We start from the raw sequence: 15,306 nt of genomic DNA on the forward strand, positions 1-15,306 counted from the left end.
GCTCCCATGCAGCTACTTTTAATGAACAGTAATAAGAAAAGTACAGATTTTCATTTTTTTCCAGGAGCTCTAATTTAGTAAGTGGACAAGCCATGAAAGATTCAAAACATCTTAATTTCTGGTGTCCTTTCACTCAGTTACACAAGCAGCCTTCTCTCTCAGTCTAACAGTCTGTACTTGTACAGAATTGTCAGTAATCCATTCAAACACTGTATGTTTTAAAGTATGTCTAAAGTCTGTCATTTATGATGTAAAAAAACCCAAATAGAGAGATTACTGTATGCTCAGGCTGTAGATGGACAGATATATCAGACAGCTTTTAGATTTCTTTGCTGTGGAGATAAACAGCAGAATTTCCCCCCAAAAAATGTATGCCACACTGCTGAGGTCATCTGGATGGAAGATAAGATTGCTGCTGGATGCAATGATGGATGGATTGAGTCATTAAAATACATCTGGGGGACTGAGAGAAATAGCAACCCATCCACAGAAGTGATAATAAAGGTCCACCCTGGCAGCATTCTCCCCCATGATATAAGCTCTTTGCTATTTATTATCCTTCATTATTTTGTGTTAGTGGGCATTCTAATGGCAAATAGATATTCCTAGCGAGCCAATTCCAGGACATTGTAATTGCAGAATCATGCACTATTCGCTTATTATGAAGGATAGCTTCTTATGTTTGCACTGCTGTCTTACGTGTGCTGATAAATTGTAGCTTTGTTAAGGCGCTTACTGCAGATATTGAAGCTGCTGTTGGTGGCTTTTATTCTGAGCAGCTAAAACATGAAGAAAACATGATGAGAATGTTAATAAGCTGCATCAGTACAGGTAGAAATTGCTGCTGTGCTATGCTTGATGAGCCGTTGTTATGTGCATAAGAACATGTTATTCTTTAGTCATGATATGGTAAAATATATACAGGATGAGAATACACACGCTTTCAGCAGTTTTAACATCTACAGTGCCTTAAAACGTATTCACTCCCTTAGATGTTTTACCCCTTTACTGATTTTATGAATCAGCATAGTCAATATGATTTGAGGTTTTTTTTCTTTTACCAAAAAAAAAAAAAAACCTCTTTAATGTCAAAATGTCAAAACAGATTTCTCCAAAGTAACATCAATTACATACATAACAATAAATGACAGCATACGTTTTCAACCCCTTCAAGTCAGTACTTAGTAGATGACTCTTTGGCTGCAATTACAGCACTAAGTCTGTGTGGATAGGTCTCAGTCAGGCGTGCACATCTGGACACTGTAATTTTACTCCATTCCTCTTTGCAAAACTGCTCAAGCTCTGTCAGGTTGCACTGGGATTGGGCGGGAACAGCCCTTTTCAAGTCCAGCCACGAATTCTTTATTGGACTGAGGTCTGGGCTTTGACTTGGCCTCTCCAGAACATTCACCTTGTTGTCTTTGACCATTTCTGTGTAGCTTTTGCTGTTTGCTTCAGGTCATTGTCTTGTTGAAAAATAAATCTTCTCCCAAGCCATAGATTGTCATCGTAAGATTGCCATCCAGGATTTTCTCTCATTTTGCCACTTTCATTTTACCCTCTACCTTTACAAGTCTTCCAGGACTGGCTTCCAAGAAACCTCCCCACAGCATGATGCTGCCACCATAGTGCTTTACAGTGGGGATGATGTGTTTGTGGTGATGTGCAATGTTTGGTGGGCCAAAAACACCATTTTGTTTACGCCATTCACTGCAGTCAGGTGATCCCCATTTCATTGAATGTGAGAGTACTTGCACCAATTGGCTGGACTTTTGTTGAAACAGGTCAGTCACTTTAAAGGAGGTGAATATTTGTGCTGTCATTTACATTACATATTTGTATCTGGCATTACTTTGTAGAAATCTGTTTTTACTTTCTTAACTTACTTAAAGAGGTTTTTGTACTTTATTTGTAAAGAAAAAAAAAACTAATATATTGAACACAACTGATTCATAAAAATCAATAAAAGGGTAAATCATCCAAGGAGGTGAATACTTTAATTAGGCACTGTACTTCAACTGGCTCTTCCACTGGTTAATGTCATGGTATTATGTTTATTTCATTTTTACTGATTGTAGGTCTTGTAAGTAGAGAGTAAAGCAGAAATTTGTGAGACAACTTCAATTATAAATAAGTTCAAGTTTGGTTTTGAAGACAAAAAAAAACAAACACTCAAAATAGACTAATACATCTTATTATGTAGATGAACAGATTACCTGTGCCAAAAGGTGAAGATGTATGTCTCTTCTTTTTTGATGGAGCAGGTGTGTGTGTGTGTGTGTTTGTGCATTAAGTCGAGAAATGACCTTTGGTGCTGAAGGCTAACTGTGGGCTGTTATTTTTAGGCCAGGCCAAATAGAAGAGTGCACACTGTGTCACCATGGATATTTCATCAAACTGTAGATGAGTTTGCACACACCCACAAAAACACACAGACTTTTAGTGTACCTGTTTAAGGTGCCTTCTACCAATGCAACAACACACTGCACTTTTTCTAATCATCTGACCGCTATAGTAAACAAACATGCTCAACAAACACTGCCAGCTACAACAGTCAATCCAAGTTCACAGTTATTTCAGAGACAAACTGGTGCAAGAGGCTGCCAAAAACTGGATGCCTATGGAGATACTCCCTGAGATCCTGGGACTGAAATATGCAGCTAATGGTTGTAGAGTTTCATCTATCCTCAGATCTCAGCCAATAGCTTCTGCAAACACAAGTGTAAAACTGAAAAATGTGTCACATAATATGTGGAATAACGTTATAATAATAGTTGTGTCACCCATCTTTACATATTTTATGAGTAGAGGAGAAAAGGAGTCTGAAACCCACTGCCAGCAATGAGAAGAGTCTGACAGGTGCAAAGTAAACCAAAGTCCTCAGAGATTTTTCTTTGACTAAGCCTGATTATACACCTGGGTGTTCAAACAGAGGGAACATATCAAAAAGACCAATCATTCCAGCACTAATAAATCACAAAAACAGGAAAGTAGTGAAAAGCACATCCTAGAGATTATTACAGTTGCTTTACCAGATTCCCACAGGCAGCTGATCATCTCTAACTCGTTCCAGATTGTCTTCTGCATCTGCCACAATGGGAAGAAAACTAGCTAGCACTCGAGGGAGCCTTGTGCTGAATTCACCTGCAGCACAGTCAGTGAAAAGGAGGCAATTACACAGATAGGCCCAAACTTCGCTGTGGCAGCAATTACGCTGTCAAACTGAGCCGGCAGGAATCACATATGCTTTCATGTTGCTGATTGACACGTATGCACAGATGGACATATGCATCCATTTGGGTCATATTAAAAGCATGTACACTCACACAGCCATGACCTGATCCTTTGTGGGTGTCACATCAGTCAAACGGTAACAAGATGTCCTGTCAAAACTAACAACATCTCCTGTTTTATGGCCTGGTTCACAGAAGGTGTTAATCCACAGGGTTAGCTGTCTCTGACATCAAGTTACTCATCTGAAAACACTGGTTTATGTCTGAGTGACAGCCGTAAGACAAAAAGGAGCAACCTAATCCAAAATGATTTAGGGTGTCATTTCTTGACTGGCAGGCTGAGAAAAACCTCAAGCTTGATGTGTTTAAACAAAGAAGTAGAAACACTGATGACTTTTCTGTCACTCTGCTTTGAAATCATCAACAGCAACTACGATTATCTGTAATCTTCCACCATTGTTACAAGGAATAATAGCTTTAAGGCTTATGTCCACTGGCAGTTTGCAAAGGTGGGCCATAAATGATCTCAGCAGTAATCACAGAGCTGGTGATAGAAATGTGAGACAGAAAGATGAAACCAAGAACAATGGCAGTGACATAACCACACCTGGTGTAGTAAGGGTTAGGCAAAGAGAGCCTTCCATAGCCTCTAGGCGTTTGTTTTGCTTTCAAACCACTAATTGTGTCACACCACACCTTGAGGTTAAGCAAGGAAGATTTTTTTTTTTACCACTTAGAAAAACATTCAGCTCAATTGGACTATTTTTACACCGTTTTTCCGAGTTTCCAGCATGTGGAATTTGTAAATGTAGCAGGCAAAAAGCCCAGGTTTTATCTGTGTTGTTGGGTGAACTTTTACCTTGGTATTCTGGCTATTTTTAGATCAAGGTTAAAGGACAGGTGAACTACCAGTGTGGAGATAAAATGCCGGTATTTGAGTCAATACATCAGAGAAGATTCATAATTGCCATAACTGAAAGCATTCCAGTTAAAAAGGAAAAAAATACCCTGGCTGATGCAGCAAAAAAAGATCCTGTTTGAGAGTTGTGCATTCAGGCAGCCAACAGCCCCAGACCACAGTGTTTACAGAAGAAACAGAACACAAAGCCGTCCTGACTTGACCATAAAAACATTGTTGGAAGACAAACTTCCCAGTACAAATCCCAAAGGCTGATCTGGCCTTTGACAGGAGAAGGGAAAAACCCCACATAACCTACCCCGAGCATATACTAGACTACACAAAGATATATTTAACAATGACCATGCTTTCAATAGCTTGGTTTCAAAGGTAAAAGGTTGGATTCACAAAAACAGATAATGAAAAAAAGCCCATCGTTATCAGTTCATTCTCTGCAAATAAGTTGGAAAGAGTCTTATCTGAAAGTAACAGAGATGTAATACCGCAGAATAATCAATTATTATACAACAGCAGCTACTCAGAGGTCAGTGAGGGTTAAAGTCTCGCAACGGCTCAGCAGCAGAACAGGTGACTCACATTCAGATGTGACACCTGCCAACACATGAACATGTTGCTCCTCAAAGACATGGGGTATGCCAGCTCCCAATTTTACTGTAAAACTTTACAAGGTGTAAGATAAACTCACATTTAACTATTATCTGATGATACATAGAATGACAGCTGCATTTGATGTTTCCACTCACTCACCACACTTTCCTTGCTCCCCGTCTGACTTCATCCCCTCCTCCGAGGGGAGTTTTCCGGAGGCTTCCAGGATCTGTCAGGTGTGTTCTGGAGACTTTCAGGACAGACACAAAGACAAAATCCCCCCTTAAAACCCTCCTTTCTTGACCAATTATTACTCAAAAATTGAGCATTTTAGTAACCCCAGCACTAAAACCTGGCTGAGATGACACCAGGAAATACATCCAGGAGCTGTCGCTGCGTCTTTCCCTCTCTCAGTGTACCTGTTCAAAGTGCCTCCCACAGGTTCAATGATACTGTACACTCAGCCCCTCCCCCTAGGTTCAAATGGTTTACTGGGTTAGGTGGAGGAGGAGCTCACTCAGCCTGTCACTAGGATTTTCCCACATTACTCAAACATACACACAACAAGAGAAGCCCGGTTAGGTGTTGGCTTGCAGGCAGGTAAGCGTCACTGTGTTTAGTAGAACACCAGCAGGCAGCACAGCTACAGGTATGCCAGCTGTTCCCTTGCCTGAGGGTCTTAGTAACTTTATACCTTTAAAATAACACCCAAGGTATCATAAAAACAATGACCACTGCAGAGGGAAAAACTGATGTTTCTTCTTTTTCTGCATTTATGATGAGTCAGTACAAATCTTTGAGATTGATTTCTCTCTTTCAAGGCCTTTATTTAACTCCAGATAGGGAGTGATAGAGCAATCAAGCTAAATCATTGGTAGATTTAGAACTAAACTATAGGATACACACAGGATGTTGTTGACGTTTTGTGGATTGAAATACAGATCTCTCCTAATTTGCAAAAATTGGATGTGTTTACATTTCATTGCAAATTAAATCTCTTAAAACCTTCTACATTTCAGTCTAATTACATCTTTTTCATTTCCTTGGTTGGCATGGAAACTAATCAAACTTTAGCTATCAGTGCAGACCAGGGTAGTTGTATTTTTTCAACCAGTGCCTGCATGCATGTTTTATTCAGCTCCCCTTGCCGTGACATGTGTTTGGAGGCAGGCAGGTGAATGAAGGATTGATGATGTGCGAGTTGTCAGACTGAGGAGGCCCTGATTTTAAACTAAAGTGATAAGCCTCTGCATAAATGAAGCTCTATTCATCTGCCTGCAAGGACAAAGATAAAAAAAAAAAAACTTTTAAAACAGCAGAATGATGAGTCAGACAGTACACGTACTCTTTACATCTAAAGTGCACATACACTTTAGTCTTAAAAAAGGCAAAACATTGGCATAAAAGTCTCATTAAAACCAAAATGTCTGCCTTTATTGTATTAATTATGATTACGCATCAATCACTATAAGACCTGTGTCTACCTGCCTGAATATTATCAGTGAGAATTTTTTATAAATAAATAATTTTTTATTAGGTAATTAAGTTACATTCAAACAGAAAAATGAATCATTTAAAAAGGGCTCACACTTCAGAATGTTAATAGTATTACACACATACTTAGTGTTTGCCACCTAAGGGCTGTTACAGAATGAGTTTACACTTTACTATAGTTAGTGGGACTTTTGGCAAATTCTCTCTATTCCATTAATCAAAAAGGTGAATTTACACTTAACCTTATATAACTATTCTTTTAGATTATGCTATTAATGGATGTGAATGCAACCAAACTCTTCACTTGTTTCAGTGTATCTATTATCTAATCAATAATCCTCAGCAACTGAACTTCTCTTAATTACAAGGCTCACTGGAGCCTCAATAACTCACCACTGACCAAAAAAGTTTGTTCTCAGGTCACGGTGACAAATTACAAAAACAGTGGACTTGAATATTCTATTGGAAACAATTTTAATAAAAATGTGTCTTGTACTGGCATTTCACACATTTAACTGATCAAATATGTCTGCACTCATTCAGTGCCATACCTCTTGCTTTCCATGAATTTGGGTGTTAAGCTAGTGGAGTTTTAAGCAGAAATAATAAGATTTTTTCCAACCTTATTCCTTATACTAAAGACTAAAGATTTAGGTCTGAACTTGCATGTTTAATGGTTTTTACTTGATATGGATGTTTTTTTCTTGTTATTTTAAGCAAGTTAGTCTCAGGGAACCACCTTGTCAACCTGCTCTTTAATTACAAGAATAAATTCTTATTTGAATGATTAATCTCCTTGAAAAAAAGATTCATATTCTTATAATATGACATTCTGTCTGTTAGCTGGGTGTTACAGTATACTGTCTATACCTCTCAATAAGGTATGGCAAGCAGGGCTCAGCAGTGATTTTTGAATATTTCAACAGTCTTTAATTTTCAAAAACATTTAGGATTTTGTGCAACTACTATCTCAATTTCAAAAATATATTGCCTTTCCTTTATTTTTACTGCCACCTGGTTGAAATGCAGTACTACCACCAGATGGTGGTTGTAGTGCATTTGAAAGCTGTTTGCTGGCTGCTGTTAAATAATAGAAGAAAAAAAAACAGTAATGTCCCATAGGGCTGAACAATATATCATTAACTAACGACGATAGTTACATTGTAGAACTTATCAAGTAACCTGAAGAATGTCAAACTACCACTTCTTTTTCTGGATAAAACCAAAACTAAAGTTTGCTTATTTCTGTGACTAATCAACATTAAAGTATATTTAATAACCCTATCAGCACTAGGAGAATTATGTGTTGTGCATGGGGAGTCTATATATCTCTTGCACGTACATTTCGGCTACAGGTGATACTGCTGCCATCAGAGATACACCACCATGACACCACCAGGCAGCTGCTCAAATACACAAAAGCAGTAAGTGAGGGAATTTGCACTGTTTCCACTATATTACGAGCACCTTGTCCTGGTATAGTACGTTAACAGAATGGACATGCTGATCATTTATTTTTTCTTAATATCTGGTTTAAGTTTCCTTATTCACCAAAATAACAACATTTGTTGCAGAAAGAAAAATTATCGCAATGTTAGTTTTTTCCTTTTAGCTAAGCGCAAATGCTTGTTGATACAACTTTCGTGTTGTAGACTACAGAGGTGCTAACTTTGCTTTGCTAAAAAAAAAAAAAAAAAAAAAGAACATTTTGGTTGATAATCATAGACTAATCTATCTGTTTTACGTTGTAATATCAAGTGAATTAGATTGTCTTTAAGTTAAAGTTAACACAAATAGCTTGGTGATATCCCTTTCAATAACTTGTTAGCATAAAGCTAATGAACTACCAACCAAATGCATCTGTTTAACATTCAGATTTTCTTTAAAGGAATCCCAGAGAATAACAAAAATACTTTTTTTCTGGAAATGCCCATCCTTACTGTGAAGCTTGCTGCCTCTTTTAAATGCCTCTTCTGTATTTAAATTGGTTTTAAAGAACATCATGTGCCTCTGCATAGTAACAAATGGCTCAAATTAAAAATCTGAGAATGAGTGATGACTCAGCGAGTTCCTGGTTCTGGGGAAAAGAAAGAATGAAGGGAAAATAAAACTGTGTCATTCATCACGTGTGGCTGTGGGTTGTAGAGTTATTTAAAGACTCATGCTGGTAAAACTGTAAACTGGACTACATGAAATATGATTGTAGGACAGCTCCCTTAATGCAATATAACCTGGAAGAAGGTGGTTTATGATAGAGGGGTTTTACCATATAAAACAAGGTCATGCTAGCAGAATATCACTAGCATTGTCATCAAAGTGCACAAGGTCCCCAAAGGTGCAACATTTTCAAAGCTTTTTTTTTTTTTTTTTTTTTAAGAGGAACAAGCAATAAAAATAACATAATATCACATGGACCACAGCATCTTTGTAGGCTCAGTGGATGGCGGACTACACCACATCAATTAAGTTATTTTTTCTCCAGACATGTTAGGACATGCTAGCATGAGTGTAAGGTAACCAGGAAGTGGTCTAGCTGCAGCTGAGGCTCAGACACTTGTGAAGATAAAGAGCTAATCAGCAGGCCTGTTGGGTTCCCTAATTAAAAGAATGTTCTTGGCATACGCTTGCTATTTACATTGCATTAAAACAGCTTCAAATCTCACTGCAGGGACAGGAGAACAACAGGAAATTAGCTTCCAGTCTATGCATGCCTTGGAATGCATAATTATACTGTAAAAAACATTTAAGTGATTGAGGTGATATGTTAAAAGAAGAGCTGATGACATGGCTGATGCTAACCCTGTATGATGCAGCATCATGCAGAGGCCCACACATCGTTCTTACTTCTGTTGTCTGCAGGTGACGAGCTGAGAGCACTATACCTTAAATGAAAATCAATGGAAGCAGCCTCTCTCTCTCTTGTTCTCTGTCTCTCTTTTACTGCAGTCAGTTCACACAATACCTAAACAGACAGCAGCACCATCTCATACTGCCAAGAAGACTTCAACCATTCATTGTTTATATGAGAAAGAGATGAGAGTAAAAGAGAGACAATGAGAAAAAGATTAGAAATCAATTCCTCTGGAGTGTGTGTATGTGTATGTGTGGATGCTTGAATGGAAGCAGATGGTCAACTTTTTATCACTGCAGCTCTTTTCAGTGGCTTGTAAAAATGGTGGTGTCCATCTTTTTAATGCCTGTCTGCCTCAACCCCCTAACTATCTTTTGTTACAACACACAATGCATGTGTTAATGTACACCCTCCTATCCATAAATTTCCACTTTCCCATTTTCCTGTTCCCATGATTTCTTTCCCAGCACTTCAGCTTACACAGCAAAACCTTGAAATAACCCTGCACAGAAGATCAGGCTGCCACTCACAAAGTGTGAACTGGAAGAGAAAAAAAAATATTCATTGGGCTGTGAAGAGCTGAAAGGAAAAATGGCCCGACCAGGAATATATTATTACCCACCCCACAAAAGAAAACGGAGGGAAATGTGGTAGTCATGTAGTGGTAATAGCACTCTGAGTCATTGTGAAACACTGTGAAGGGTGAACCATCTCTGGATCACTTACTGCACAAAAGTGCTGTAATGTTCTCCTTCCCCTGAATTTTCAAGTACGTTGCATTTCTAGATGTTTTCCTTCAGCTGTCAAAGGCAACAGGAATTTTCTGCTCTGAATGATCCAGGGGTGATTTGTAGACATATCACTGAAATGCCATTAGTGTGGGTGGGTTACTATAGGTACCAGTGAGGAGTATGTAACACCAATGATATAGTCCACTTTTTCTAGCACATCCATGAGTTTAAGGGGCTGTAGGTATAAAATACTAACCTTGCAAAGCAGATGGATACGCCCGTTTCCGTGTTGCTGCCTTTTCTCAAACGTTTCCTATTAATGCTTTCCCAGATGGATGTGTGAAACACATCCATCTGGCGTGTCAGGTTAATAAAATATTGCACTGTAGATAAACTTGTGAAAGTAATCAGACTCTGTCAAACCTCGGAATAAAGTACAAAGTAATCCATGGTGATAAATATTTGATCAATTAAATAGTAAATAACTGGGTAAAACTAAGTTAATTAGTAATTAAAACCACAGATTTGGATAATAGTACAAAAATAACTGTTGTTGAAGTTCATATCAACAACTCCAATTCCCAAAAAGTTGGGACACTTTGTAAAATGTAAATAACAGAATGCAATGATTTGCAAATCTTATGAACACATTTTATTCTCAAAAGAACAAAACATATCAGATGTTGAAAATGAGACATTTAACAATATCATGAAAAATTTTAGCCCATTGAGATTAGGGATGAGCGCGGTTAATTGCTTAAACATTTAAATTAGGTTAAAATAGCTGGCATGGAATTTACGAGTCGGTTAAACTAATTACCTATCATTTTTTATAAACACAGGCTTGAAATCCCGGTATATAATGCTCTTTTAAACTGTAATGAACCTCCCATCACTAGAGGCCGCTGTAGCCTCAGTTAATGACCGCTGCCTTCCTGTGTGGCACCTCACAGATGTAAACATGAGAAGCTCAGCAGTAGCGTAGCAGTTAGCGTGTAGTAGGAACAGTGCGGTTTGACACTTTCTTGAAGTAGTAAATGAAAATTAAGTGGTGTGTAGGACGTCGAAGTTTGAACCCATGCCCACCTGAAGTGCAGAGAGGCCACATATGAAGGCACGATATTAATCTGCAAAGAGGAACGAAGGCTGGTGGTGCTAGCTTGTAATGTCAGCCATGCTGTAGAGCAGTGATTCCCAACCTGTAGGCCGCGCCCCCCTGCTGGACCGCAAAGGTATTGCAAGTGGGCCGCCAAATCATTTCCAAAATAGTATGATTTTTGTGGGGGGAGGGGAAATGTAATTATATAAAAATAAAAATATACAGAATAGTGTTTTAAATGTTAAAACTCAGTTACGTTTCAAAGGATATTAAAAATGTTCAAATATTCTTTTCATTCTTTTGTTTTTTTTTTCTTCAAGTATTAGACATGTGAACAAGCAAATGAGAGATAGGAACTTTTGTTGTTGTCTAGAGGTTATTGTGTGGACAGCTCCTTTAAAACTGTAATACTGAAGGTGTTGCAACATGTTACAGATGCTGTGTTAGCGACTGGAGCTTTCAACATGTTTTTCCTGTATTCAATTTAGTCCTTTATGTTCAATCTTCAATAAAAAAAAGTGCTCTGAGAACACATTATATGGCTGCCGTATTTATGGGGTCGGAGGTGGGACGCGAAAATTTTTGAGATTTAAAAGTGGGCCCTAAGTGGTTGGGAACCACTGCTGTAGAGAGTACATCAGGCTAACGTCAAACCCGCAAACACAATGACCCTGTGAGGAATTTGACTGTTTTCTAGGAATTTCCTCCTCTATATACCAGTCGGTTAAATGAAATGTAAATAAGCGTTTAGCCGAATAGGGAAATAGAGGCTTAGGAACATCCTTAATCTAGATTAGCTTAGATACTTTATTGATCCCAAAGGAAACTTAAGAATTTGATTTTTGAATTTGATGGCAGCAAGACAGCTCAAAAAAGTATGGACAGAGCCATGTCCATTCTGTAGCATTCCCTCTTCTTCAACATCAATCTGTATGTGTCTGGGAAGTGAGGAGACCAGTTGCTGGAGTTTTGGGAGAAGAATGTTGTCCTATTGTTGTCTAATGTGGGATTCAAATTGCTCTACAGTCCTGTCTTCTTTGCTGGATTTGCTGATAGTGCCTTTCCAGATATGTATGTTGCCCATGCCATAGGCACTAATGTAACCCCATACCATCAGATAGTGAACTGTGCACTGATAACAAGCTGTATGGTCCCTGTCCTCTTTAGTCTGCAGGATACAGCATCTGTGGTTTCAAAAAAATAATTTAAATTTTTGATTAGTCTGACCACAGATCCAGCATTTCTGGATCATGTTTACATATGGCCTCTTTGCATGATACAGCTTTACTTGCATTTGTGGATGGCACTGCAAACTGTGTTGACAATGATCTCTGAGCCCATGCAGTGTTTTCCAGGACAGACCCATACCTGCTTTAAATGCAGTGCCAATACACTGTCAAAACTCCAACCTGATTAATGTTGAGTGAGCAAAGATGGATTTATTGAGTGCACTCTTGATAACTTACACAAAACATATTACTTTTCTTAAACAATGTAAGATGCATAGCAAGTTAAAAGTCTTAGCAATTGCATTGAGTAACATTTTGTGATTTTTCACAGACTGCTTAACTTCTGCCCAAGTTTACTATTAAGAGACTCAACCTCTAAACCCCTAAAATGCTCCTTTCATGCCAAGTCATATTACTAACCATTTTCCAGTTAACCTTATTGGTTGCAAAATGCTCTCCGAATGTTTTTCATCTGCACCAGTTACTTCTTCAACCTTTAGTTGGCCTGCCCCTACCTTATTCAAATAAGTTGCTGTTGTCAAAATGAGCTAATCTTTTTCATGAAATGGTAAAATGTCTCAGTTTCAACATCTGATCTGCTGTTTATTTTTTATTTTGAATAAATGAGTGGTTTATGAGATTTGGAGATCATTACATTCTGTTTTTATGTATATCTTACACAGCACCCCAATTTTTCAGAAATTGGGGTTGTATAAGGAAATAGATGATTAACCAGTGAATGAGGGAGAAGAGGTGGGATTAATAAGTGTGTACTTCTTCCCACTCCTTTTTGGACATATACATCAAATAATTATTTTGACAAGCTTGTATTCTTTTGAGCTGTCTATTTTGTGTTTTACTTTCTTGGTATAAAAAAGATTTAAAATTTTTTTTAGATAATGCGTAAGCAGCCAAAATGCACACGTTAAAACTAATAACTACCAAACCAAAATTTCTGTGTGCCATTACACCTCTCCCATTTGACAGGTAGACAAACTACAATTGGCTGCTTGCTACATTTTTAAAAGTCATGCTGAGTGTGTCACCTGTGGATAGCTGCTGCAGTTTAATGAGGAATGCTCAAGTTCCAGATTTGTTTTGACCTTTAAGGTGATGTTATTACCTCCCCAAAAACCTCTTTCACACCCCTCACCATTTTACTCTTTCACCTCAGGCAAAGCATGAAAACACTGTGGGTGGGTCAGAGATTAAATGTTGTCTTTGAGTCTTTTGTTTGAAATGAGACCATAGGCTGTGCAACCTTATATTGTTGATACTATTAGTCTTAAAGGTGTCTGTTTTTGCTGCTCTTGATCTCTTTTGCTTACTTGCCTTGAATTATCAGCCCACTAATGTGCAATTTTTACCTAAATTGTACCATGTACTGTAGCAGACTGACTCCTTTTATTCTGCACTCCGTCAGCTTTGTTTTTTGCCTCTCTCTTCTCCCACCTTCCAGCCTCCATGTTCAGCAATCAGCGCACAGGTACTGCCAACCACCGGGTGCCTCACTCAGCTATTTCACTGATCTGCCAGGTCCGACAGCTACTGTCCCTCTCCACCATCACCTTTGCTGCCAGTTCACTCCTGCCAGACGCCAGCTCACATTAGCTGCTCGTAGGCCTTTTTAACAGCCATCTGAAGGGCAGGTAGAAGGTATTACAACCGCTTGTACTAGCTGGCTGTTCGCCCTGTGTCAAGGCTCCAAGGTGGAATTCAGAAATAGAAAATACAGCTCTGGTAGCACCTTGGTGCAGAGCTGCACACAGATGTTAATCCAAAACCTAATGAGGTATAGGTGAAGGTTTGAAATTGTTTTGCAGACTGCATTACAAACAAACACATTCAAAACCCCAGATAGAATCACATACCATACATTATGTTTCAGAGCATTTCTTTTGTGCCCTGAGCCTTTTTTGAATTATTTTGGGGCATTTTCCCTTAATTTGATGGAGAGTTAAAGACAGACAAGAAATATGAGGAGAGTGGGCCAGCGACCAAAGCATGAAGGACTGTATCCTCTGTACATTGACGCTTGTTCTACCAACTTAGCAAACAGGCACCTCACTGATAGATATAGAGACATAGCGATGTTAGACTAGATCTGTGGTTTCATGCTTACAATAAAGCAACAAGTGTTTTAAAGCTCTTTTGAGGAATTTCCATCTTGGTAGGAAATTAACTAAGATTAATACAAGTGACTGTTAAAAAAACACCGAAAATAAAAGCAAGATCATCTGTGATAGGATTTACTTTTTCTGTAACTTTTATTGCCCTCAAGTTTTGCCTGATGGTTAGGTGTTGGTACTGCAGTCAGGTGTAAAGATGCTATGACAACAGCACACTGTTTTCATTTTCCCTTGCAAAAATTGTTCTTGAGTGATGTGAGACTGTTACAGGGAGGCAGAAGGATTATCTAGTACTAAACACTACATGAACATTGAGACGCTGCTTGTGTAGCAGACAGCAGTAGGTGAATATCTGTGTGCTTACGATTCTGAGTCAAAGTACTTTAGCATCTGTCCTGATTATGAAATTGTCCTGATCACTGTGGCATATATTGTGTCACTAGCTTGTCTTCTGTTTAGGACTATTTTTGTATAAATCCATGAGGGGGAACTGAAATCAGTTGTAAAAACATAGCAGCAAAAATGAAGCGTTTCAGACAGAGGTTAAAATAAGGGTTTTTCAGGACTCCAGTGTGAGAAACATGAGGATTTTTTTGAGCTGTAAACCATGTGAAGCTACTATGTGGGTATCAGAGAGATGGTGTAAAGCCTTGAAAAAAAGGCATAATACCCCCTCTTTAAACATGATAAATGACTTCCTCTTAATGATTTTAGGCCAATTTGGCCAACAACGAATACACACATACATACCTGCACATATATACTTGCACGCCATACACCACGCTGTAGCACAGCGTCAGCACCACGCTGGATCTTCTCTAAGGTCAAACTGTTGCTCTGCTGACTGTAATGTGATCCACAGAAATGTCAGTTTCAAAACATGTTAATTCTTCTTTCTATGTAAAGGTCAGTTGTGAGAAATAATGAAGTTAAGACTAATTGTAACCACTGGTGCTGCATGCAGCAGCTGCAATGTAAAGCATAATTAAAGCATCAATAGTTTTAAAAACATCTAAACTTATTTTAAACCTTT

General features: G+C 38.4%; 1 protein-coding gene across 5 annotated transcripts in view; it reads right to left on the reverse strand.

Annotated features, from left to right (window-relative positions):
- The window catches only part of kazna (kazrin, periplakin interacting protein a), a 294,446-nt gene that overhangs the window by 55,179 nt on the left and 223,961 nt on the right, over positions 1-15,306 (reverse strand). The window contains exon 1 of one of the 5 annotated variants that reach the window (XM_041798668.1): positions 4,900-5,138. The exons of the other annotated variants lie outside the window; for them this stretch is intronic. Within the exon in view, the coding sequence (XP_041654602.1) occupies positions 4,900-4,930 (31 nt within the window). The 5' untranslated portion in view covers positions 4,931-5,138. Of the gene's footprint in view, positions 1-4,899; positions 5,139-15,306 lie in introns of those variants that run through there. 5 annotated transcript variants of the gene reach the window in all.

The sequence above is a fragment of the Cheilinus undulatus genome, linkage group 11, assembly GCF_018320785.1.
Source record: "Cheilinus undulatus linkage group 11, ASM1832078v1, whole genome shotgun sequence".
NCBI lineage: Eukaryota > Metazoa > Chordata > Actinopteri > Labriformes > Labridae > Cheilinus > Cheilinus undulatus.